Source organism: Salarias fasciatus, chromosome 15 (genome assembly GCF_902148845.1).
Source record: "Salarias fasciatus chromosome 15, fSalaFa1.1, whole genome shotgun sequence".
Taxonomy (NCBI): Eukaryota; Metazoa; Chordata; class Actinopteri; order Blenniiformes; family Blenniidae; genus Salarias; species Salarias fasciatus.
The window spans coordinates 3,566,850-3,594,240 of NC_043759.1; the positions used below are offsets into that span (position 1 = coordinate 3,566,850).

The 27,391-nt window shown below is 47.4% G+C and overlaps 1 protein-coding gene across 1 annotated transcript in view; it reads left to right on the forward strand.

Annotated features, from left to right (window-relative positions):
* man1a1 (mannosidase, alpha, class 1A, member 1) overlaps window positions 1–27,391 on the forward strand; it is a 130,376-nt gene that overhangs the window by 69,796 nt on the left and 33,189 nt on the right. The window contains 1 exon segment of the mRNA XM_030110197.1: window positions 23,072–23,166. Within this exon segment, the coding sequence (XP_029966057.1) occupies window positions 23,072–23,166 (95 nt within the window).

Here is a 27,391-nt window from a genome sequence, read left to right on the forward strand (position 1 = left end):
GATCTGAATTGACATAACTTCTTTTTACCCCCCCCCCCCCACACACACACACCACACACACACACATTTCTGTCTGAGTTCTTTTAACTGTGTTTCCTTTTCCTTGCTAAGAATGTGCGCAGGCTAACTTTTTTTTGTTTTCTCACTTCTCATCACGACTGCCTTTGGGACCGTGATCTGAATTGACATATCCCCCCCCCCCCCATTTCTGTCTGAGTTCCATCCATCCATCCATCCATCCATTTCAACTGCTTATCTGGGGCCGGGTCGCGGGAGCAGCAGTCTCAGCAGAGAGGCCCAAACTTCCCTGTCCCCATACACTTCCTCCAGCCTCTGGGAGGATCCCAAGGCGTTCCCAGGCCAGCTGAGAGACATAGTCTCTTCAACGTGTCCTGGGTCTTCCCTGGGGTCTCCCCCCAGTGGGACATGCCCGGAACACCTCCCCAGGGAGGCGTCCAGGAGGCATCCTAAACAGATGTCCGAGCCACCTCAGCTGGTTCCTCTCGATGTGGAGGAGTAGCAGCTCTACTCCGAGCTCCTCCCTGGTGACTGAGCTCCTCACCCTGTCTCTAAGGGAGCGCCCAGCCACCCTACGGAGGAAGCTCATTTCAGCCGCTTGTATCCGGGATCTTGTCCTTTAGGTCATGACCCAAAGCTCATGACCATAGATGAGGGTGGGAACGTAGACTGACCGGTAAATCCAGAGCTTTGCCTTTCGGCTCAGCTCCTTCTTCACCACAATGGACCGATACAACGACCGCATCACTGCAGCTGCTGCACTGATCCGCCTGTCAATCTCACGCTCCATCTGTCCCTCACTTGTGAACAAGACCCCAAGATACTTAAACTCCTCCACCTGGGCTAGGAGAGAGGGCAGGCCACCTTCTTCCGGTCGAGGATCATGGCCTCGGATTTGGAGGTGCTGATCCTCATCCCTGTCGCTTCACACTTGGCTGTGAACCGCCCCAGTGCATGCTGTAGGTCCGAGTTCGATGAAGCCAACAGGACAACATCATCTGCAAAAAGCAGAGATGAAATCCTGTGGTTCCCGAACCGGACCCCCTCCGGCCCCTGGCTGCACCTAGAAATTCTGTCCATAAAGATTATAAACAGAATCGGTGACAAAGGGCAGCCCTGCTGGAGTCCAACACACCGTGAACAGGTCCGACTTACTGCCGGCAATGCGGACCAGACTCCTACTCCGGTCATACAAAGACCGGACTGCCCTTAACAAGGGGCCCCGGACTCCGTATTCCTGGAGCACCCCCCACAAGACACCACGAGTGACGCGGTTGAACGCCTTCTCCAAGTCCACAAAACACATGTGCGAACCCTCGAGCACCCTATGGAGGGTGCAGAGCTGTTCCACTGTTCTACGACCAGGACGAAAACCGCGTTGTTCCTCCTGAATCCGAGGTTCGGCTATCGGTTGAATCCTCCTCTCCACTACCCTGGAATAGACTTTCCCAGGGAGGCTGAAGAGTGTGATCCCCCTATAGTTGGAGCACACACTCCGGATCCCCTTTTTAAACAGGGGGACCACCATCCCGGTCTGCCAGTCCAGAGGCACCGTCCCCGACTGCCACACGATGTTGCAGAGACATGTCAACCAAGACAGTCCCTGCACATCCAGAGACTTAAGATACTCAGGGCGGATCTTGTCCACCCCCGGTGCCTTGCCACCGAGGAGCTTACCAACCACCTCGGTGACTTCGGCTTGGGTGATGGACGAGTCCATCTCTGAGACCTCAGCCTCTGCTTCCTCCACGGAAGACGTGGCGATGGGATTGAGGAGATCCTCGAAGTATTCCTTCCACCGTCCAACAATATCCCCAGTTGATGTCAGCAACTCCCCACCTCCACTGTAAACAGTGTTGGCGGAGACCTGCTTTCCCCTCCTGAGGCGCCGGACGGTTTGCCAGAATTTCTTCGAGGCCGACTGATAGTCCTCCTCCATGGCCTCCCCGAACTCCACCAAGACCCGAGTTTTTGCCTCCACAACCACTCGGGCTGCAGTTCGCTTGGCCTGCCGGTACCTGTCAGCTACTTCGGGAGTCCCATGAGCCAACAAGGCTCGATAGGACTCCTTCTTCAGCTTGACGGCAGCCCTAACTTCCGCTGTCCACCACTGGGTTCGGTGGTTGCCGCCACGACAGGCACCGGAGACCTTACGACCACGGCTCCGGGCAGCTGCTTCGACAATGGAGGTAGAGAACATCGTCCACTCGGACTCAATGTCCCCAGCCTCCCTCGGGACATGAGAGAGCTCTCCCGGAGGTGGGAGTTGAAAACCCTGCTGACAGAGGTTTCCACCAGACGTTCCCAGCAGACCCTCACAACGCGTTTGAGTCTGCCAAGTCTCTCCGGCTTCCTCCTCTGCCAGCGAATCCAACTCACCACCATGGTGACGGTCGACAGCTCTGCTCCTCTCTTCACCCGAGTGTCCAAAACACGCAGCCGGAGGTCAGATGACACGACAACAAAGTCAATCATCGACCTCCGACCTCGGGTGTCCTGGTGCCAAGTGCACTTATGGACACCCCTGTGCTCGAACATGGTGTTATGGACAAACTGTGACTAGCACAGAAGTCCAATAACAAAACATCACTCAGATCGGGGAGGCCGTGCGATCCGATCACCCCCTTCCAGGTCTCACTGTTGCTGCTTCCGTGGGCATTGAAGTCCCCCAGTAGAACAATGGAGTCCCCAGTTGGAGCACTGTCCAGAACCCCTCCCAGGAACTCCTAGAAGCCTGGGTACTCTGCACTGCTGTTCGGCCCATAAGCCGATGTCTGAGTTCCTTTAACTGTTTTTCCTTTTCCTTGCTATGTATGTGCGCAGGTTGGCTTTTTTTTTTTTTGGTTTCTCATGTCTAATCACGACTCCCTTTGGAACCATGATCTGAATTGACGTATCATTTTTATCTGTTGGGCTCCAGACAGTTGTGGGCCTGCAGACAGTTGTAGGGCTCTGGACTATTGTAGGGCTCTGGACTGTTGGGCAGGCGGCTAACTGTTGGCGGATTGCAGATTATTGGGGGTGGCGGACTGTTTGGATCCTTACTCCTTAACTGAGGTACGGACGCAGCAGCAGAGAGCGGTCTTTATCCTGCAGGAAGTTCTGCTGATTCTCCTCATTGCTTTGGTGAAGCAACCTGGATTACGAGGAGAGCCCTTTCTGCCTATAGAGTCTTTCTGGGCTACAGGCATTTCCGGGGCGACAAATGCTTCAGGGGCTGCAGACAGTTGGTGGCCTGCACACAGTTGTGGGGCTGCAGAGTGTTGAAGGATGACATCCTGTTGTAGGGCTGTGGGCTGTTGTAGGGCTGCAGGCTGTTGTAGGGCTGCGGACTGTTGTAGGGCTGCGGGCTGTTGTAGGGCTTTGGCCTGTTGTAGGGCTTTGGCCTGTTGTAGGGCTTTGGCCTGTTGTAGGGCTGCGGACTGTTGTAGGGCTGCGGACTGTTGGAGGGCTGCGGACTGTTGGAGGGCTGCGGAGAGTTGTAGGGCTGCGGAGAGTTGTAGGGCTGCGGATTGTTGGGGGCTGCGGCCTGTTGGGGGGCTGCGGCCTGTTGGAAGACTGCGGACTGTTGAATGTTGGTAGGCTGTTGGAGGGCTGCAGGCTGTTGAATGTTGGCAGGCTGTTGGAGGGCTGCAGGCTGTAGGAGGGCTGTGGGCTGTTGAACGTTGGAAGACTGTTGGCTGGCGGCGGCTTGTTGGAGGGCTGCGGACTGTTGGAGGGCTGCGGACTGTTGGAAGACTGCGGACTGTTGAATGTTGGTAGGATGTTGGAGGGCTGCAGGCTGTTGAATGTTGGTAGGCTGTTGGAGGGCTGCGGACTGTTGGAAGACTGCGGACTGTTGAATGTTGGTAGGCTGTTGGAGGGCTGCAGGCTGTTGGAATGTTGGTAGGCTGTTGGAGGGCTGCAGGCTGTTGGAATGTTGGTAGGCTGTTGGAGGGCTCAGGCTGTTGATTGTTGGCGGGCCGTTGGAGGGCTGCAGGCTGTTGAATGTTGGCGGGCCGTTGGAGGGCTGCAGGCTGTTGAATGTTGGCAGGCTGTTGGAGGGCTGTAGGAGGGCTGCAGGCTGTTGAATGTTCGCAGGCTGTTGGCTGGCGGCGGATTGTTGTCGGGAGGCGGGCTGTTGGAGGGTCGCAGGCTGTTGAATGCTGGCAGGCTGTTGGCGGACTGCAGGCTGTTGGCGTGGGGCGGGCCGTTGGTGGGCGGCAGACAGTCGGGGGACTGCGGGCTGTTGGTAGATGGTGGACTGTTGGGGGACTGCAGACAGTCCGTGGATTGGACAGATACCCTGGGCCACACGGGCTGTGTGACCTACAGATTCCATCTCTGCCTCGATGGGCTTCACCGGATCTGCTGTCGAGATTGCTTTTCAGCTCAGAACAGAGACAGATGGAAACGCTGCGCCCTCGCGGTAGTGCAATTATGCTACACTCCTAAAGAATTATCAATGGATACTCTAACATTTAATCCAAAGAGAACACAGAAAAATTAGCATTGACTAGCAAAATCCTGCCTACAGCACCTTTAACATGTCCTGTTCAGCATGTCTGGGTGCTGTTATATGCCTACAGATTTGCTTTTCCAAGAGGAGCTTATAAGTGTAAAGCTCCTCTTGTTAACATGTTTTTTTTAATTTATTTAATTTAATTTTTATTTCATTTTATTTTATTTTGATTGCAGAATGCAAAAACTTTGGTGCTGTCATGGTGCTTTGAGAACTGCTCCAGAATAGTGTTCTTTGTGGTTTCATAATTAAATAACCAACAGCTCCATCTCATGGTTCGGCTCGCCAGCTACATCGTTTTCAGATTTCTTTTAGACGGACGTGTTTTTTTTAAAACGTTTCCATGTAAGCATGAAACTTCCTGTTAAAATAAAATAAAATGTTGAGACGGCACGTTTTCACTACAGACCTGGAGAATTTTGCAACAGAGAAATTTCCTTTCAGTTCCAGACGTGGCGACTCGTCACGACAGACCCCGTGAGGAAAGTTCCAGATGTAGAACAAAAAGTGAACATTTTGCTGAAAGAATTCAGTCTTCAGTGTCTCTTCGCTGCTTGTTTGAGTTTATACCTCCTGATTTTAGCGACTGCGCTCATTCAGGCCGAGTCGCCGGCAGACGGTGAAGATGATGAAGGTCGCAGGAACATTAAGCCAGGCAGTAAAACCGCACGGCCATTATAAAGAGTGAGAGCCATTTAATTTAAGAATATTTATGTTAAAACATGACACTGTTTTTTTATTATCCTACGATAAAGCTGAGTTAATGTGAGAGGAGGACTCCGGCGGTAAGTAGGACAAACCGGAGTGGATCGTTAAAAGACAGGAGCAGTAACTCAAACAGAATGATGGGCTGGGAGGGAGGGAGGCCTGTGGCGCTCTCCAGAAGGGATTCAAACCAGCAACCCTCCTCTCACATGAGCACTGCTGCTCGGTCTAGAATATCCAGTGAACACGCTGTATGCAGTGAAGTTTTTAAATATATTTTAATGTATTGCAGTGGTGTTATAGTTTGCTTCAATAACAGTATTGTGAGAATATTAGCTTAAATACCATATAGGACGACTCCTATTCAGATCAGTCATGGCAGAGTCTGCAGCTGCGCCGCTGTTGCCATGGCAACGGGCTCCAAGTCAGCAGCCATGACAGTCAGTCAGCAGTTTTTTATGCAGTGTGCATGGTTGAAGAAATGGCGTTGTTTGAGAAGCAAAAGGAAATTCACAAAAATCTGTTCACTTTCTGAGTCACAAGCCTTTCATGGATTTATCCTGAAAATTTTGTTTCTGTAGGATCATCCATATAGCCTCGGCGAGTTTGGAGAGATGTGTGAAGTTTTGGATTCGGGAGAGAAAATCTCTCTCCAAAATGCATTGGAGCGGATGGGAGAAAATCCCACACTCTCCTCAAACAGATGCACCTGGAGAGAGAACCGTTTGAGGTCGAGACCAAATGACCAGATTGTCACAAGAAAAATGCCCACGTTTTGAGGTACAATTTGTGCAGATTGAGCCACAAATGTGGCCGTACTATTTTTTTGGATTAAATCCAGAGCCACTCTAACCCTCTCCAATACACACTCATTATAAACTCCTGAAAAAGCTGGCCCCACCTGGCCCCACCTGGCCCCACCTGGCCCCACCTGGCCCCACCTGGCCCCACCTGGCCCCACCGGGCCTTGGTGTTCAGGCTGCTGTTGGTCCCAGTCAGACGTAACCACATTAGCTGACAGAGCTGGAGACAAACTGGAGCCGTGATAATCCACCAGGTCTTATTTATCAATCAAGAACACACACACAACACACACACACACACAGCCGCTAACTGCACTCCACTGCATGACAAGGGGAAAATTGGTTTGGTCAACAGAGTCACACATTGGCAGAGTCTTGGCTCTTCACAGTGGTTCAGCCCACCGTGTGTGTGTGTGTGTGTGTGCGTGTGTGTGTGTGTGTGTGTGTGTGTGTGTGTGTGTCTCTTAGCCTGTAGCAGAGCCAGTTTTAGCTCTTGCTGTGACAGACCCAGTAATTACTCGCCGCCGCTCTTGGTTTGTTCTCCGCTGCTCTCGCTCCTCTTCTGTCCGAGTCTCTGGATGTTTCATCTGAAGAGTCTGAATTCAGCCAAACGAACCGGAATCCATCCGTACAAAGCCCGGTTCCCCGTCCAGATTTTCCGAGGGAAAACCGATCCTTCTCGCAGTGTTTCGGCCGTCTGGTGCTCGGAGCAACTGGAAGCTCAGTTTTTCAAAAATGCCCCGTTTACATTGGAAACGGGCAAAAACACAAAACTTTTCTTCGCTCACCCTCGCAGTGAGACAGCAGAGCTAACCACTACCCCACCGCGCCGGCGCTGGAGGAGTTCAGAGCCTGCGGGAACAGTCCGACTCCCCGTCCAGGAGGAACACCTTCATTAAAAACTCAATATCTGCCTCAAGAATGGAGAGAAAGGAGAAAAGTGGATGTGAAATCAATCAGCGAGCTGCTGAGAGCCGAGGATTAGCGCCGAACACGTGGACATTTTCAGAGTCGGTCCACCTCCAGTCACATTTCTTCTGATTAGTGATGGTTTCAAAATTAAACATTCGGCTTTCAGGGTTTTTCTCTTTTCCAGGGAAGCTGTCGGCCCAGTCCATGGTTTTCCTTCTTCTAATGCTTCTCATGTTCTTGGTTCTCCTGGATGGAAAATAGTTTTCATATCTTTCATATTAAAAAAAAAAAAATCTCCTGAAGGGTTTTTTTTTTTTAATTTATTCTTTATTGAATCATGAGAATCTTTATGATAAAGTGGATGACAACTAGAATAGAATGAGTTCTATGAGAATACATTCTAAATGTAATGGACAGAAAGACCCCGGTATCAGCATATGGATGTCGGTATCAGTAGCAGTGTTCATCAGTTGAAGTATCAGGACAGTAACAGCAGTATCAGTACTGGTACTATATCAGTAATAATGTTGTTAGCAGTATCTGAAGTGTCTATATTAATATCAGTGATATTTTAGCTTCTCTCAGGATGTTTTAGACTAAATATCGCACATATTTCTTCTTTTTCACGTTAAAACTTGACGTTCTAAACATAAAAAGTCACAGACTGTAGTTAGTGTTTCTTCTTCTCTCAGCTCTGAGAAAACTTCAAACACTTTAAGATTTTCCCTGAATCTGCAAATCTGCTGTTGCTTTACGGCTCTGGATTCTAGTGACGGAGGAGCAGTGAAAGAAACCGGTAGGGAATCAGCAGGAGGTGGATTTATGTTTCCAACGCCGTTAAGACGGCGGAGGAAACTCCGATCAGTGAAAACGTGAAGAAGCTCTTCTAAATCCGGTCACAGAGCTCCGCTTTTTATTCACTCATCCGTTTCCTCAGCTCCATTAGTGTGTCTCCATTAACATGGCGTCTTTAAAAATGCCTTTGGTCCAATCGTTTGAATACAGCCTTTCAGTTTTCCATGTTGTCTCTGAAATGTTTCTTCGAATAATGATTGGAATAACTCGTTGGCTGGACGGTTGGAATGTGAGCGGAGAGGCCTGCTCTGTGTCTGCTGCAGCTTTAAATCCGGGGACTATCCAGGCTAAGTCTTCCTCTGTCACCGTTTTATTGGATTATTCCAGAATATTCACTTAATCCCAGTAAATCCGTCATGTCAGAGGTGATGTGTCCCGCTTTAAGATCCAGATTTAATTTAAGATTGCAGGACAAACGCCGCCTCCGTCTCTCTGCGGCGGACATTATTAAACATGTATGTGTGAGGGTGGCGGACGGACGGACCGGCGGCAGGTGGTTGTTAGAAACCCTCCACCGGCTCCTCGCCCTGGTTCTTCATCACGTGGGTCTGAAGGGAGGCCGGCCGCTCCACTGGACCTTATCTCTTCCCCGCTGCAAGCAAGATAAAGAGAGGAAGCATTTGCCTTGTTAATACACTCTGGAGCACACACACACACACACACACACAGAGCGACAGAGGGAGCAGGGAAGGGGTCTTATCGAAGCGAGCTGATATCTGATCTCAGATTAGCAGTCGACTCCATTGTCGGCCTCTCTCTCCACCTCGTTCACCCGTCACTCTTTCCTCTCTCGTCTTTTTGTCCCCCTCGGTTTTCCTGCCTCGAGTGTGTGTCGAGTCTTTTCTGTCCCTTCAGGTGAAGTCCAACCTGGACGGGAGACCAAAAGACCGACCGGAACCAAAAAGTTCCAGTGAAGAGGTCATGAAAGGTCAAAGTGGAGTTTCAGAGCAGTCGTCACTCTTTTGCTGGAGACTCGTTCAGACTCTTCCTGGAACGGAGGGACCGCTGGAGCCTCTGGTATCTTGGCGCCGGCCGCCGGGCTTTCTGCACCCATTTGGAAACGGCTGCAGCAAAATGCTCTGATTAAAAAGCTGTTGACCAGGAGCGAAACGCTGCTCGCCTCGCCACGCCGCGCCTCGCCAGTTTTTAATCATTGCTCCACCGCCACCGCTGCAGTTAAAGGCGGCGTTGGGACGCAGCGCAGCGGCGTGAAAAGGCCACCGGGTTCTCCGGGCGACGCCGCAGGGCCGAGCGCTCCACCCGCCAGGCTGCGTCTCACCCACAATATCAGGCTTTTATTGTGAAAAACTGTTTTATCTGAAATCCAGAAAGATGACATGCAGACTGTCGCGTTTTCTCTGGAGATAAACTCCTGATTTATCGTAAAGTATTTTTCACATTGTGAGCAGAATCTGCTCAAGTTTTAACATCAGATTTTTTTTTTTTTTTTGGGTCAAATTCCTGCGAAAGAGAAACGGTTCCTCGGGAATTTGATTAATTTTTACAACTGATTCTATTAAAAGTTGAAGAGACTTTAAAGAAAATGACTGACCAGGTTGTGGTGGGTGGAGCAGCTTACATGGAGTTATTTCAAATTAAAAGCAGCTCACCAGCTCATGGAGAGAAACAGGAACATCACGTTTAGGCCCCGCTTGCATGATTTTAATGTGAAATCATGCGTCGTTTTTGCACTTTCGTTTCAACAAAAGTTTCGCCTTTACACAGCAACATTTTGAAAATTATTTATTTTTTATTTATTGGAGCTGGACAATATGAGCAAAAACAAGGTCAAAATTGATTTTGATCAGTTTTTTTTTTCATGCTTTTTAAAGCGTCTCTACTTAAAAGTACAGAAACCAGAGATTAGTTAAATGTTTTCATCAAATAAAGCAGATTAAATAAGATCAGCATAGAAAAATCAAAGAACCGTTTTCTGTCAACATTCCTAAGAATGGAGGAAATCTGAATCGACACAGTGAAGTCGTTTAAATTCCTCAGTGCTGTCGGAGGGATAAACAGGATATGGATCCATACCGGGCCACAAAGAGAATCAAATGTTTTATTTTGAAGTGCATATTTAAATTTCCATTAGTCTACATTGAGTTTTATTTTGAAAAACGCTTCTTCTCTTAACCTGCAGTCCGTCAGGATTTTTCTCATAACCTCGTTAAGGTGTTTTCATTCAGTCTGTTGAAGGATTATTGCGCTCTGTTGATGAGACCCTTCTCACTCACACTGATCATCTTGATCGAACAGAAACTTCTCGTGGTCGCGGAGCTCCGTCACACGGCCGTCGAGCTCTGTTGACATGGAAACGATGCAGTTAGCTGGTTGGCAGAACTCGTCGAAGGTGTTCGGTTCCGTTGGAGGTGTTTTGGTTTGGTTCCGTCGAAGGCGTTCGGTTCCGTCAAAGGTGTTTGGTTCGTTTCTGCCAGAGGCGTTTGGTTAAGTCGTTCGGTTCCATCGAAGGCGTTTGGTTCCGTCGGAGGTGTTGGGTTCAATCAATCAATCAATCAATCAATTTATTTTTGTATAGCCCAGTATCACAACAACAGTTGCCTCAGAGGGGTTCTGTCTGTTCTCGTCGCTCCTCCCATCTGGAAGCTCTAATAAATTTCTTCAAAGCGTCTCGAGCGTGTTCGTCCTCCTGTCAGCCTGATTTCTTGTCTCCGAGACGTGAATCAAATTCCTCAAAGCCGACGCCGTCGTCTTCAGACGAGCCGGAAGAAAGAGCGTCTTGAGTTTAATGTCGCCAGATGTTTGGAACGCAGAACTTTTTTAGTTTCTCTCCGGAGACGTTTCAGTCTGTCACTCCTAAAACGCTCCCGCTTTTTCTCCTATTTATAGTCGCTTCTAAAACAGCAGCCGCCCTCCGGTGTTTCTATCAACACGCTTGAAGAATAGAAGATAAAATGAACCTCGAGACTTTCTGTCAATCCCTCAAACTTTTAAAGTCACTGCAGAAGCGTAGAAGCTGCTGGAAGTCGTTGGTCACTGGTCCTGGGAACATTTTGGTGAGAACTTTCTGGAGTCCGTTTGGAGCTTCTTCCTCTCTGGTTGGAAGCTTTCTGAACTGAGCTCCTGGCTTCAGGAAGCTTATTTCTGTTTGTCTCTTATTTTGAAAGGCTCTCATGTACAAGAAGCTCTGAATTCTGAAGGTAAGATCTCTGAGATCTTCTTTCAGCAGCTCCTAATGGTAAAGCAATAAAATCTATGATTTACAAATTTAATTTGAAAAAAAAAAAAGAAAGGCAAATGAAATTGCATTAAAACCTAATAAAATTACTGGAAACATAAAATCTGTGTACAGAACAATAAAAGTTAAACCATTTTTTGCAAATGATCATTATAAAACAGCAAAAATATTTTTATTTTTTAGTTTTGTTTCAGAGAAAAACTAAATTCTGAAATTAAGTATTTAAAAAAGTATTAAAAACAGAATTAATTTTAAACTGCAGAACATTTGAGTGTATTGACAAAAAGACAAATCCAAAGGAAAACAGATCCAAATTGAAAAATAAAAAATTAAAATAAAAATGGTCTTAGAAATAAAGTTGCTGCTAACATCAAGTTAGATTTAAAAACAGGGTGAAGCTGCTTTAAAGCTGAAAATGTTGTGAATATAAGATGTCCTGAATAAATTAGATGAAAGTCATCAAGAGTGAAATAAATCCAAAACACTGAGTTCAGTGCTAAAAGAAAATCACTTTGCTGTTTGTTCTTTAAAACCTTCAGCTGCTTCACGTCTTTCCTTTAAAGCCTCAAAGCTTCTCTGAGCCGCAGGAAAACAATGACGCCTCAAACCGCTGTCGTTACGCAGAGTTATGTGTATCCTGGCAGAACTGAGACACACACACACAAACACACACACACACACACACACACACACACACACACACACACACCTGAGCATTAAAGCCGGCTCCCCTTGTTGCTCACGCTGCACTTTTTTTTTTTATCCAACTTTCCTCCAGAGGCAGAGAGTTTCTATGTAAATTCGGTCGTCTTCTTCCCCGTCGCCGCTCCGTCAGAAGAGCCGAGTGTCAGAGCGCCGAGTCAGCAGCGAGGCGTGGGGGCGGCCGGATCAGCGAGTGTGTCGCTGGGTGGGAACGCGAGAACCAGACCTCCGTTTCTGGACTTTCTCTCAGAGCTTCACTCGTTAAATGTTAAACGAGGGCAGAAGACTCCTCCGTCCGAACGACTCCTCCGTCCAGTGTATTAGAATAGGCTTGATATTGAGATTGGAGCCACTTTTTGGTGAGAATTTTTTTTGGTTTCTGTCAAAATATTGACGATTTTATTCCCCAAACTCACAAAAACCCATTTAGAAAGAGCCCAGCATCAGTCTGGAATCAAGCCTTCCAGTCAAACTCCACCAGAATGAGAAGGTCGGAGGTTAATCTGCAATCCAACCAAAGATGATGCACCGATTGCTGATATTAATATCCCTGGTATGATTGATAGACAATATTCACCAATGTTGATATTGGTATAAAAACAAGTTTCTATGGTAATTTTTTTTTTTTATACTGGAAACCATGTAAACACTGAATATCAAAAAAAGTAATGAATGCCTTTTTTCTAAACAAATGCAATGAAATAAGAGAGTGTCGAGTGTTAAAGTAAATCAAGCAGTTTTTTAGAAAAAGCAACCACAGAAAAATCCCCCGTATCGACTCATTCCTAACTGAAATCAACTCCAGCCAAACACACACACACACACACACACCGGTAACTAGACGGGAGTAAACTCTGATAAACCAGTTTTACTGATCAGACCGATACAGTATGTTAGAAATTGGCCGCTGATACCTTCAGCGTCGCTGCCATCAAGCTGTTGCTGCTCTGCAGTCCTCCGACTCAGATCTGCTAACTCACGCTGCCCTTCCAGATGGATCCAGGAAGGATGGAGCCACTTTAATTATTCTGCACGTGGCGGCTGAGAGCATGGAAGAGAAAAAAAAAACAGAAAAAAAAGAAAAACCAGAAGAGAAGCTAATTATCCGGCGAAGCGCCGGCCTGCCGAACACACTGCAGAACCTCCAGGGCCGTGTCTTCACCGCGCCGCATTAAATTAGGCCAATAGATTAGTCGGCGCTCCGGAGGAACCGTTGTGTTTCCTCCTCGTCTGCAGTGGAAAAGACGAAGCCGGGTTTGATTTTCCTGCTTCCTCTGGGTTCAGGTGGCGGAGTGAAGTGAAGCTGCAGAGCAGCAGGTGGAAAACTCCTCCAGTGCCATTCATCATCTCAGAGCAGACTAAAACCTCTCCGCTTCAACCTGCCCGGGTTTAAACTCAGCTTCCAGGGGAGCGCGTCTCCAGCTGGCTGTGGTCCAACCAAACCAGCAGGAAAACCATTTAAAACAATGTGAACCAGTTCAAACCCACCGGGTCCTGATTTAAAGCTACTAAAGACATTTTAGGTTCCTCTCTTACAAAGGAAATTAAATATGGGCGGTTCCTTCCAGATGACAAATAACAGATTTCAGTCACAATTTTTCTGGAGAATTATTTTGTAGGAAAATAAGAATCCTATCTCAGACCCGGGGCTGGCTGATCATGTGATCGATCACACTGATCAGCTGGGAGTCCATTTACTCCATCTGACGGCAGGAATGTGTGTGAGACGTAGGGCGAAGCAGCGGGAACCGACCTTTCTGGTTCTGGTTCTGCTCCCCGGACCGTTTGAAGGAACATCGGTTCCCCGCGGACCGACAGAACGGAGCAGTCAGTGCTCTTTTCTCACAGGGGATTGTAGATACATGAAAAAAATTACATTTCTGAAGGAAGTGCTGATTGAATTGAAGAAGTCTTCAAAATAAAGCAAAATGCAAAGGAAATTTAAATATGCACTTTCAAAATAAAGTTTTTCTTCTCTCTTTGCCGCTCGGTACGTATTGATCCACGTCCTGGTACCGGTGTTTATCCTGAATTTCTACCTTTAGAAACACTTGAAACCACTCCACTGCCTAGTTTTATATTTTGTACTTCTCAGTAAAAAAGGTTTTTATTTTTCTATATTATCCTGTTTAATCTGCTTTGATGTATGTTAAAAGAAGTTTAACTAATCTGTGGTTTCTATATGCAGTATTAAAAAAAAAATAATATATATATATATATATATATATATATATATCCTTTTTTTGAACTTCTCTGTTTCTGTTGTTTCTTTGTCTTTCTGATCCCACATTTGATTTTATTTTCATAGTTTTAGTCAATTGAAACGACGCAGCAGCACCAGACGCGTGACTGCCTGACGTCCAGATTCAGAATATCCAGATCAGACCCTGCTGTGACGAATGAGCCGGAGAGACTCCATTTAATTGACCGATAATTCTCAATGAGTGAATTCAACTGAGCGAACATCTTTAGAATGGATTTTTCTCTTCAGTGGAGATAAATCAGTGGAGACGGGAGGAGAGGGCGCTTTCCTGAGGGAAGAGTGGGAAGGTATCGGCTCTTCAGAGGAGGAGGAGGAGGCGGGGATGAAGGACGGACGGGCGGCGCTGTAATCTGGGCCAGGCGTCCCCGGCGCGGTGCGCGGGGCCCGGCCCACATTTGTCTTCGTTAGCGGAGCTGTCCGAGCCGCTCTCGGCGGGCGTTGTTACGTAAAGCGAGCGCACACGTGTGGACTCACACGGGGGAAATGGCCCGGGGCCGCCGCCGCCGCCGCCATCCCAACGCCATCCGTCGTACAACGGCAAGGCGTCCAGTCTTTACTGCACGTGTTTATCAGCAAGGTCAAAGGCAAAGTCAAGACTGCGTTTCAGGAACAACGACTTCAAGGGAAAGCGCAAAATTAGCTTTGAGTTTTTGGGTTCCGTTTCCATGGCAACATTGCTCGGAAACACCAGAGTAAAATGTGTGTGTTTTTAAAGGTCCGAGCTCAGAGGGGGACGATTCCCAGACCTGCTGGAGGAAGGCTCCACCGAAACCCGACATGTTGGAATTACCTGGCTTTAATCCAGGATTAAATAATTCAGAATGAAAGCGTTCTCCTTCGTGTTTACATGGGAATAATACTCCCTAACACATTCATTCTCCTTTATTTAATTCTGTTTAAGATCTGGAGGTTGTGAAGGGTTCTGATTGGGCAGGAGGAAGTCACATCTTTACGTCTACAGGAAGTAAAGAAACTCCACCTTAAGTTGTGACTTTATCTTCCTTGATTAACTTTGCCTCGACAGCTTTGAGAAAATTAACATTTTATGCTTCTGTCCTTCCACTCTTCATTATATCTGTTTCTTCTAACTCTCCTGCTGAATAAATAGTCTCGGCTTGAACACGCCAGGTGGCCATCTTGGAATATGTCTATCATTGCGACAGGATTAGAGAATTTACGTGACAGATTGATTGGAATTAACGTCAAGCTTCGTGATGTTCACGTGATCCAGAATTATTTAATTCCACTTTAAAATCAGAACAAGCAGACTCTTCATTCTACCTTAAGCTCGGTTTCATTCAGAATTAGATGTCTACATGGTCATTTTATAGAGGAAATATTTTGATTGAAATTAAAGGGGAATTCAAACTCATGTATTCATGACCAATGTCATGACTCTCAGTCCATCTGGTCCTGGTCCAGATTCTCCTGGTCCAGATTCTCCTGGTCCAGATTCTCCTGGTCCTGGTAGTTTTAGAGTTGACAGTGAATCCAGCCTGGTCCATATGATTGTTCGTGTTGTTCCATTAATAATGTGTATACTGCTGGTGTGTTTATAATTTCCAAAAACAGTGCCATCTAGTGGCCTGGAATGCGAACTACCTTGATTTGATTGTTCCTCGCGCTTCTCTGTAAACAGACATCCTTTTCAAATGTTTATCACTGTGAAAGTTTTCTGAAACCAAGATGCAAAAGTAATTAATGGTTTTTTCTTGAAATGTTATATAAACTGTGCCTGAAGCTGTTTTTGTTTTTCTTTCTTTTTGACAGTGTTTTCAGATTAAAGCTATCTTTAAAAGTTCCCGAAGACCTTAAACCTTCAGCTCCGTCTGAATCAAGATCTTTTCAGTAAACTGTCCTGTGGAGCCGAATTCACCGGTTTAAAGCAGAACTATGCAACTTTTTTTACCTCAGTAAATGTGTTTCAGAATCCCTGTGGGGGGTAAACAAAGACTTGTCACGGTGGTCCGCCGGTCGCTCCACTCCCCCCGGGGTCTGTGTCCTGAAAACAGCGCTTGCAACTTTCATAGGCGCGGACCCGACTACATCTCGCGAGAACAAACCTGCTTTATGGTGCTCATACGAGAGTACAAAACCTTTGTCTGACGAGCGGGAATAAAGGAAACGGGAGTGGCACGCTCTCTGCACGTGGGGCGGGGGTTTGGGTGGGGGGTGATGCGGAGAACGTTTGCGACAGTGAGCTTTCACAGGAGACCAGTAGGGGGAGCGCTAAAGCACATCTTGCATAGTTCTGCTTTAAGGTCCGTGCTCATGGATTCCAGTGTATCAGGGTAAATGACATCAAAGCTGCGCCAGCTCCGCTCTGTGTAGGCTAATGTCTAAATGTTTGGGCTGGATGTGGTCGTCCGTTGCTCCAGTCGAGTTATCACACTCTGTCGTTTTTCCATAAAGAGCCGAGTCATTTTTCAGATTTTGAATATTGTCCTCACACACCGATCTCCTTGTCGCGGCACAGGGAGGATTGTTGGTTTGAGTCCGTCGGTTTCCAGCGTCCTGCTCGTAAGCCGCTCTGACTTGACGAGTTGAGGATGGACCGGGTCGCTGTCCGTGATCACGGCTCTGGAAACCTCTCCTCCCTCTACCTGACGGCGCGGCTGCGATCCGACTGGATCTCCAGCAGCTCCGGAGTCTTGATTGACTCGTTTCATTACAGCGCAGCCTCGTATCTCCCAAAATGAACTTTATCTTCCCGCGCCTGGCAGTCTGACTGGAATCGGTCCGTTCGGCGCTGCGGCGTCTTGCCTTTTTATTAACCACGAGCAGCGGCGATAGAATATGCCTTAATGTCTCCGTGGGGAAATCTGTCTGCACTGCGGCTTCGTTTCAATACAATAAAAGCTGTATATAATTCTCTAGCACGCTACCAACTTCCTTCTCCGCAGTCCTTGACACAGATGAACATTTCAACTCATTTAATCATCTTTTACCAACTTTGTATTCCGTTTGAGTGGAGGGAATGCTTGAACTGCGTTCTCTCAGCCGAAATGTGATCTTATTTCCATCTGTTCGCGAGTTTTCTAAAGGTATGAGGAGCAGAAAAGAACCGTACTGTAAAGATTTTAGCTGTGGCTCTTTTGGCCTCCTCAGGTTGGGATTTCTTCATGTTTACAGTATTTCCTGGACTATAAGCAGCACCATGAGATTCACTTTTGTTTGTTTATTATTTTCAATTCAGTGCAATTCAGCTTTATTCATATAGCGTCAATTACAACTCAGTCACCTCTGGGCTTTTACGAAGAAAAACCCAACAGTTTGTCCTGGTTAGGACAAGAGGGATAAATGCACTAACTGCAAACAACGTGCACGCTAACTGGATTCACATGCACGTTGACTGCAATGAACACACGCGCTAACTGCGATGGACAGGCAAGCTAACTGAAACAGACTGGCGTGCTATCTAGAATGATTGCGCTAACTGGATTCACATGTGCGCTAACTGGATTCACGTTCGTGCTAACTGGGATGGACGGGAGTGCTAATTGGATTCACGTGCGCACTAACTTGGAACGAACGTAGTGCTATCTGGGACGGGCGTGCAGGCTAACTGGACTAACTTATGTGCTAACTGGACGAACGTCCGCTCTCGGGCGCTCTGTGGCGACGTGGTTCATTTTCCTGATGGATGTTTGCTCAGAGGCACGGAGGTGTGGAATGTGATTATGAACATCACCTCCCGCTAACGCCATCCGTCACAAGTTTCCGGCGTGTTTCCGTGCAGTTCGGCCGCTTATTAAAGCTCGTTGGCAGTTTGCTTGATGGCCTTGGACACGAGGTGTGTTTAATTCATTCCCCTGTGCGTCCCTGGGAGTGTTTTTATTCCCCTCAGTGTGCTTCTGGCATTATTAAAGGCATTAATCACCGGGATCTCATGCCTTGTTACGACACAGGCCTCCACACACACACACACACACACACACACTGCAGTGTTGTGAACTGAGAAAGTGCGTGAAGACTTTCATTAGTTGTATTCTTTCTGCTCACGCTCGTCTCCATTCATTTTCAGGTTTTACTTATAGACGTTTACAATCCGACAGTTTTTCTTGTTTCCTTAATGGAGCCAGCGAGCCGCCGTTAAAAGAACTCGTCCCGCGGAGACTTCTGGAAAACAAATGCACAGTGTTTCACCTTGAGGACTTTAAATTCAGGTTTAATGAAATTCCTTTCCTCTTAAATAGTTTCTCTCCTCGGCGTGTTGAATCTTTTATCGGTTGCATCCAGTCTGAGTTCAGGCTGTTATCGGTTGCATCTCCACATGCTAACATTAGCGCCAAACAGATGACAACTTTTGAAGAGACTACGTAGTGTTTAGATTGTTCTGGTGTACATAAGATGGCAGCCTTTAGGTCTTCAGTAGGGTTTCCTCTTCTGCCTGGTTGTTAATTATGATTTCAGGGATATTTTAATGACTTCCAGACAGCAGTAGACAGCTATTAAAGAAATAGTGACTAATAGTTCCAGTCCCACTAACCAAGGATTGGATTTTAACCCCTTATCATCTTTTGTTTTAAAATGTGTCGCCTGTTTTTATTATTCACCTTCAGATGTTAAAAACAGATCATGAAGGCAACTGGTCCGATCAGCGGATCTTCTCCTGCCAGTCGTCTCTGCTTCTTCCACAGTCTTTGTGACTCAACACCACCTGGTGGTTGGAAGTGGTACTGCGGTGCTGAACACGCTCTGCTTCTGCAGCCGGATTGACTGCTTTGTGTCGTTGGAAGCATTGAAGCGGTAAACCCTGAGATGTCAGTGATTCCCAGAATGCAGCAGCAGCTGGTGTGTTTCCCCCACCCCTCCCGTAGCGACTCCTCCCGCTTCGCTCGGCACCAACCTTTTCCAGCCTGTGAGTTCTGAGCCAGGCGTCATAAAGTTGGTGCATTGTTTTGACAAGTGGCCTCTCGAGACGTTTCCCCGGCCGCCGCCGAGCGGGGTGGAGGGGTGGGGGTCCCCCGGGTGAGACGCTGCCAGCCCGCCGCCACACTGGAGGCTTTTGTACCTCGGAGTGTGTGTGAGGAGATAACACAGCGCGGCGTTGTTCAGTGGATAATGACCAGAGCGCCAACAGCACGCTCTCTCCTGGAGGCCGGCGGACGGCGCTCATGCTAATTCAGTGGCATTTGGACAGCCTGGATCGTGTTGAATGGGGGCAGTTTGTAAATATTTTCCAGCCGGTTGCCAGGTTGGCAGCCAGACGGAAGCTGCTGGTTCATGGTGGAGGTGATAATAGACCAGAGCAGTTCAACACCGCTCAACAACCGCTGTGTGTTTAAGCAGGTTTTTTCTTACATATGTTTGTCACTGCTAAGAGCTATTTAGTTTAGGTTGAGGACCTCATGTGAATTTAAATGTTCTTATTTCGTCTTTTTTTTAAATGGAAGCAAGTCCTTGAAATTGTTTCCTGAATCTCTGAAGCTGCTCTTATTTCAGCTTCAGAAAGATTTATTTTCATGCTGCACATTGTGTTCTTATACTGATTTCAGTTTTTTTATTTATTTATTTTTTATACCAAACATGTAAGAAATTCTTGTTATTTAATTTGTTTAATGATACTGCCTGATCTGAAGAGTGGAGATAAACTAAAAGCGATCAAACTGTACAATAAATTTGTATTAATTAAATTGTTTTTGTGTACAGTTCTGTAAAGCCCCATTTACACATGAAAATCTTTTTTTTTCTTTCGTTTTTTAAAAGTTTTGAATTATTTTGAAAGTCATGTCTGTTTCCATGGAAACCCCAGAAACAACAGCAGTTGTGCAGAACAACTCTCTACGTGCCACGGCCGCAGTAGGAGCTGTGTACTTCAGAGAAGTTGCGTTTTCACAGAAACAGGATTTTCAGGAAGTTCCATCTTGGGAGCTGTTTTCAAAAAGCAGCTCTTCCAGCGATTACGACACCCAGAAACCTGGAAAGCTTCAGTTTCAGCTGAAGCGTAGTTCAGAAATGTTCTCGCTGTATCGAGTTTCCCCTGTTTTCTGTGGAGACGAGGGTTCCAGCAGGTCCACAGGTCTGTGTGTGCGGCAGTGTTTTCACAGTCAGACTGACACTGGGACAGTGTGACCGTGACTCCGTCCTGGCAGCAGCAGCAGCAGCAGCAGCGGCGCCAGCAGCACGATGTGGAAGCGCTGGACATTTCCAGCCAACAGAGTGGGACACCTCAGAGACGCGGCGGCGCGGCGTCCGCTCAGTTGACGCTAACGCAGGAAGGAAGTCACAGAATGAGACCAGCTTGATGGTCGTCATCCGTCCAGGGCTCAGCACACCGTCACACAGAGATTTAGTCCCAGACGACATTCAGATGAGTTTACAGTAAATCCATCACCTGGAAACAGCGTCGCTTTTCTGAGACTGAGGATTGTAAAAAGTGAAAATGCTGTAATTTACAGGCCCGTCCAGAAGTTGATTCTGTGTTTTGTAACACGTCTGCTCTCAGATGAAGTACGACGAAGACGTCGAAGCTCCTCAAGTTGTCTTTCTGCATCACAGTGGTCTCCTGTCTCCTCTTATGCAGATGATATTTCATAAAGCTTTTAGAAACCATATAGAGTTGACTCCTCCTCTGTTACTGTCCATCTATTCGGACATGTACACAAACTATCACGGCAGTAGTGTGTATGCAGTATTTAAAGTTGAAGAAAAGTTCACTGTTTTACTCTAAGTGGTCTGTTTTGGTTCTCTGGAAGCATTTAGAAAAAAGTGCTGATTTTGTATAAAAATCACTACCTTTTTTTTGTTTTGCTGTTCTCTGAAAATCCTAGATGAGCTTCTCGACTCACCATTTCACCTGAAACATGTTTCCTGGGATGAAGCAGCTGTTTGACCTTTACCTGGATTTGAACCTCCGTTTAACCTTTAAAAAACAAACACATCACACTCAGCATGCCGACACTGGAAACTGCCCTTTGCCTGTTCCACTGTGTTTCATAGTGAAGCCGAGCGGTCTGATGGGTGTTGGGTGGATTATTAACCAAGAGCTGCAGCTGCTGTCGGGTTGCTGGTTCGTCTTAGTTGTTCAGTTCAGATCTGAGAGGAAAGCAGCATCGAATAATCCACCTTGACAAGCTTCTGTTTCACTGTCGTTGAAGTAAAATTGATCAACAAAGATTAAAGAATTGATTCTTGCAAATTGTGATGTTCAACGATGACGGCGAGGGTTTGAGTGTTGTGGCCGAAGCTGTATTGATGAGGAACAGCAGAACTCCTGAGATGTGTCGTCAGAGAGCAAGTCCTACTGTTATTCAAATCATAGTTAAAACCCTCAAAGTTGACTTTTCAGGCATCATCGGGCTTGGAATGAGCTATTTTGAAAATAAAAATCCCTAAACTCTTTCAAAAAAAAGTCCTTGATTAGAAAATCACATTTCAAACCTTCAAAATGGACTTAGTGGATGACTCGGGATGATGGCGGGCTCCATGGCAGTCTGGACCGGAGCTGATGTTAAATTAAGAAAAACTGTTTTTACTTCTTCTTACTCCTTTTCATCCATGTAAATACAGATTAGCATAGTTTATTTTCTATATTTGTTTAATTTATTTAGATTTTTTTGTTCTGACATTTATTTTCCGTTATACTGTTTAAACCTTTTGAACCCGAAGTTTACCCATAAACATTAATAAAAAGTTAATTTTTATTCAGTTTGTTTCATTCTTTACATTTGAAGCAAATTGCGGTCAAATCCTGCTGCGTCTTCCAGTAACTCAACACTCCACCCTGTGGTGTAAACTGGTATTGCATGACGAAACTCAAGACAAGCTTCACAGAGTCGTTTCTCTCACCTGATTATGAGATTCTATTTGTGCCCTAAGTCTTAAAAAAAGCGTGCGACACCTTGAAACCAGTCTGCTGTCTCTTCTAATCTCTCCTAAAGGACGCCGTCACCCACTTCCTGCTGCAGCTCTTGTTTCCAGTGTGAATATTCATGAGGTTTATTCGAGGCGGCTGCTGTCGGATCGGGCTCAGACTGAAGGTTATTCTAAAGTGTAGACTCCATCCCTCTAAAAAAAAAAAAAAACTTGAATACACCCAGATGTGTGTTCACCAGCGCAGTTCGTTGCGTCTTTGACTTTAAAGGATAAAACCCTCCAAAGGGACGACAGGAGATCAGACGCTCACCATTTCCGCTTTTCTGGACGGACGCTCGACTCACTGCGGCGATTCAGACTTTTAAGTTGAAGCTGAAGTTTTGGTATCACTGATCGTAAAGTCGTCAATATTTGATGTGTGTCTTGAAGCAGCGTGTCTCACGGACGGAAACAAGGCTGGAAATATGAAGTTCGGAGAACTCTGGTCGACCAGCAAAGTGTTAGAAATGGGCTTTTTTTCATGAACATGCTGCAGTCCTTGAGTTTCTTCATGAAGGACGATGTAGAATCAGACGAGCACTCGATCCCTCACACCTTCATCTCCATCAGCAGATCGGTCGTAAACTCGTCTGCTGAAGACGCCTTATGGAGCTCCGCCTGTCAGAAACAGATCGGTTCTCATCTCAGGGAGGTTTTGAGGAGATTACCTGAAGAGTGTGATAATTTCATCATTTTCAGTCGAACAGCAACTGGGACGCGGGATGGAGCTGAGTGAGACAGGATGAAGAGGAGGAGGAGGATGAGGAAGAGGAGAGGCGTGGAAACCTTTATCTGGAAACATTGTCGTGAAAACGGGCCACAGAGTAGAAAGATGAATTCAAAGAAGAGCAGAAGCTCCAGATTTGAGTGTGCAGCAGACATGTTGGTCATTTTATCTGAATTTCAATTAATTCCAGTCAGTAATGTAAAAGGAAACGGTAGGATTAAAAAAAGTAGGTGCTTCTTTCTAGGATTTGCTTGTTTTTTCTCTATTCTGTTGTTTTTGTTTTGTCTGTTTAATGATATATTTTAAATACATCCTGGCTCTGGTCCCACATTCAGCCCAGTTCCGTCTTGCCTCCTCGGTCACATGGCTCCCGCTCGGTTGGAGGGTCGGGGGTGTCACGGTTCGAAAGCTGGATGTTGGGGTCGTGTCGATACGATTTCATGGATTCCCGACGTGTTGACGATGAGATGCCGGCAGCCCGCTGTAACGACGTCCTCTCTCTTCTCTCTCTCTCTCTCTCTCCGTCTGGCAGGTTTTCCGTCGGAAGGCGGTGGAGTTGGGAGAGAAGCTGCTTCCTGCCTTCAAGACGCCCACCGGGATCCCCTGGGCGCTGCTCAACCTCAAGAGGTCAGTCTGCAGCCGTCCTCCAGGCTCCTCCCACTGGCACACTCACACTCACACTCACACACACACACACACACACACACACCGAGGACAGTTTGTCACTCCCACTTGAGAACGCCGTGGTGTAAACGAGGCCCGTGAGATGAGAACGTTCCGCTCCAGCCTCTCCGTCAGTCAGCCGCTCTGCCTCCGTTTCCCTTTTTTTTTTTTTTCCCGGCCGGTCCCCCCGGAGAGGCGCCACGCTGCTGTTTGTCAGCCCTTAATTAAAAGGCAGGTTGTCATGACGATAAACGCGCTGTAACAAATTAATTTTCCTCCGACTGTATGGGTGAATGGGCTGTAACCCCCTCCATCTGAAGAGTGTGTGTGTGTGTGTGTGTGTGTGTGTGTGTGTGTGTGTGTGGGTGTGTGTGTGTGTGTGTGTGTGTGTGTGTGTGTGTGTGTGTGTGTGTGTGTGTGTGTGTGTGGTGTGTGTGTGTGTGTGTGTGTGTGGGGGGGGGGGGGGGGGGGGGGGTTCTGTGTCTGTGTCTGTGTGTGTGTGTGTGTGTGTGTGTGTGTGTTCGTTCCCCTTGAGGCCTGAGCAGATTGGTGCTGATGATGAGTTTACCTGCATGACTGAGCTATGATAGCTCTAGCACACACACACACACACACACACACACAGGGCAGATAGCTGCAGCTCGTCTTTTCCTCGCAGTTGTAGCTTTTTGGAGGGTAGCGTGATCCTTCACCCCGTTTCCACGACGTTTCCCGTCACACATCGTCTTTTTCATTGTAGTTTCAGGAAAGTTTCACATTCACACTGCGACGTTTCGAAAATGACTGTCAGCATACGATACACTCAACGTTAACAGTTTCCATGGAAACGGAATGTTTTCAGTGACTCTGTTATCATGTAAACACGCATTCATGATGCGACCAGAGTTTGCAGTTTTCCCTGGAAGTCCTTGTGGCGTTGTCGGAGCCGAAGACGAGCTTCAGAGCCGATCAGTGGATCCGGCGTCGAGACGCTGAAGCTGGACCGCAGGTCACAGCAGCGGAGCTTAGAACCGCCACCGCAGTGGAATGAGTGGAGGCTCATTGCCGCAGTGTTGAGCAGCGACTCGGGAGGAGGAACGGGTGAAGACGGGAGTGGGCGACTCTCTGAGGTCTGAGGAGCGAGTGCTGGAGAGGAGAAGCCTGGAGGTGGAGCGGTGACCTCGACCCACATCGATGTGGAAACAAAGAGAGGAAACTTCCAACGAAGCCCTGTCCTCACCTCCCCCCCCCACTTTCCCATCCCACCATCCCTCCATCCCTCCCTCTGTCTGCCGGCCTGCAGTGACCCAGTATTCCTGCAGAGCCCAGGAGGAACCGAAGCAGCACAACCGCGCTTTAAATCTCCTAGAAAACTTCAGGTCACTCAGTCCAACTTTCTGAACAAGATGAAGAGATTCATGACGAGTTTCTGTACAAACAGTGACCAATACAAAGGTCACACCTGAGAGAGGGCTTCGCAGTGAAATGTTCAGACTTCGTTAATGCAGCATTAGTTTTCACCCCGACCTGTAGAGGCTGCTCTGGCCTCATGTTAAAGGTTAAAGATATTTCGTGGAGTAAAAATGAAATCAACAGCACTCCACTCCCCTCTGAAGGCTTCCAGCAGAATTTTAAATGAAAACAAACTCATCAAGCGTCTCGGAGTCGGAGAGGATTTAATAAACAGTATTTATTCAGTGAAAAGGTGTTTCAGTTTCAGATGAAAGCTTGAGGATTAGAGCGACTCGTGAATCACTTTCTGATGGATTTATGATTAAAAAGCAGCTTTAGAGAGAATTAGCAGCCGAGTGGAGGCTTCACAGATCTGATGTGTTTTTCTGCTGCTGTTCACTAATTCAGGAGCCACAGATGGAAAATCATACTCAAGCTTTTATTTTTGTTTATTTTTTTGTTTTGAGCAACGTCGAAAATACAAAAAATAATTTTTTAAAAGGATTTGAGACAAACTGCTTTATCAAACTGAGGAAGAAAAAGAGAGAGCGAGAACATGCAGACTCCAAACAGGATGGCCTTCAGGCCTGGCATCGAACCGTGGGTTTGGTGGCGTGAGGTGAGAGTGTGAACCACTTCTCCACTATGCTGTACATGAAGCAAAAGAACAGTTAGAGTTACTAAAATACACAATAAGCTGACGAAGCTGAACGCCGCTGTAGCTGCGACCATCAGAACCGTCCGCGATCTGGATTTCCTGTGAATCAGGAGTTCATCGTCACGTCTGACTCCGTTCAGCGGATTCAAACCGGGGTTCTACTTTGAGGTTCTCTGTTTCCTCTTTCATTTTCGCCACTCCGACGTTCGCTCGCTGTCGTCCTGGTGACGCCGCAGCGAGTCCTCGGTTCAGACCCAACCAGTCAATCCGGAGCTCCGGGGTTTGATTAATAGGTCCTGGAGGAGGGCCGCTCGGTGAGGAGTCGTCACAGTGGACGACCCCGCCAGGGGCCGCTCGGTGTGAGGAGTCGTCACAGTGGACGACCCCGGCAGGGGTCGCCCGGTGAGGAGTCGTCACAGTGGACGACCCCGGCAGGGGTCGCCGGTGAGGAGTCGTCACAGTGGACGACCCGGCAGGGGTCGCTCGGTGAGGAGTCGTCACAGTGGACGACCCGCCAGGGGCCGCTCGGTGAGGAGTCGTTACACTGGACGACCCCGCCAGGGACCGCTCGGTGAGGAGTCGTCACACTGGACGACCCCGCCAGGGACCGCTCGGTGAGGAGTCGTCACACCGACTCACACCATGTTGTCATCTGACAGACTCTCAATTAAAATGAATTTCTCTCTAATGCCACGTCAGTGCTGCAAGAACTAAATGAATTGACAAAATTATGTTTCCTGAATTATTGAGCAAGTTATTACACTGTTGACTTGATTACATTTTACATTGAAAGAAAGTTTTCTTACGTTTCCATGGAGACGGAGCCGTTCTCTGGAAGTTGTGTTTTCAGCCGCTTCGAGCTCTGTTGTCGTGTAAACGACGGTTTTTCGTTGTCTCTTGAAGTTGTTGCCGTGGAAACGGGCCCTGACAGTCCTATAATCCTGAAACCGTCCAGCATTGATCCCCTGGGGCGTCTGCCATCGTACGTCTGATTGGAGGAAGGCTCGCTCAGCTTTGATTTTGTTCTCGGCCTCATTCAGTTGAGCCTTGCTCCATTATTGTTTGGTGGGATCAATGTGACGAGGATGCATTGATTATTGTGGTGACGGCCGACGGCCGATACTTACCGAGATCAGCGCTGATACATCGTGCTTCCTGGATTATTGAGGTTCTGTTTACAGCCTCTAATTAAGACCCTAACTGTGAATCTGTCGCCACTCCCCTCTTCTCTGCCGCCGAAGAGGAAGCGCTGTAGATTAGGAGATGTGCGGCAGGGAAACAGACGTCTCGGCCAGTTGAGGCCAGATTCCGTGAAAAAAGCCAGAGACGATCCAGAGAGCAGCGTCCTCCAGCCTCCGTGTGCAAACGAGCAAAGGCCCTGCTTCCTGGTGTCGTGCTGGAGGAGCCGGGAGAGGCTCGTCCTGCTCTGACAGGATAATTTATGGAGATGGAGTCGCTCTTTTCTCTCTTCCTCTCCCAGGTTGCTGAATTAAAACCCGTGTTTCAGCCCAGCAGAATGACGCCACCGGAGGGGATGAAGCCCAGCCGCCTGTGATTTGTTGTTTCACAGCTGGTCAGGAAATAGCTACGGGTGCAGGAGCGGGAACGATAAGAAGATTGAACTTTAAAGAGAGAGGGAGAGGGAGGCGGAGTGGACTGGAAAATGTCCTCTAAATGAAAACGGTTTTAGATCACAGCAGCGTCAGCCTGTAATGGCCCAGTTAGTTTCTAGGTCAGGACTCGAGATGCGGATCTGCTGCCTGAACCCTCCGAGGCTCTGCTGGACGGCAGGAGAGATCTTATGAAGGTGACGGAGGATTATCGAGGACGGAGCGTGGAAATGTGCATCGTCTTTACATCCCGGCCGTTTGCACGACAGCAGTTTAAAGACAAAACACAAAACTTTAATTGTGTTTTGACAGTCAGTTTGCGTGACAGCAGAGTTCTGAGCAGCTGTAAAGTTTTCAGATCAGTCAGACTTTAGTCACGTTTAGCGTGTAGCATCACTGGTGTGTGAGCCCTGAGACTCTTTAGCATGTTAGCACGGCTCAGAGCAGTTAAACTAGCGAGCTACATTATTCTAACTCTACTGCTCCAAAT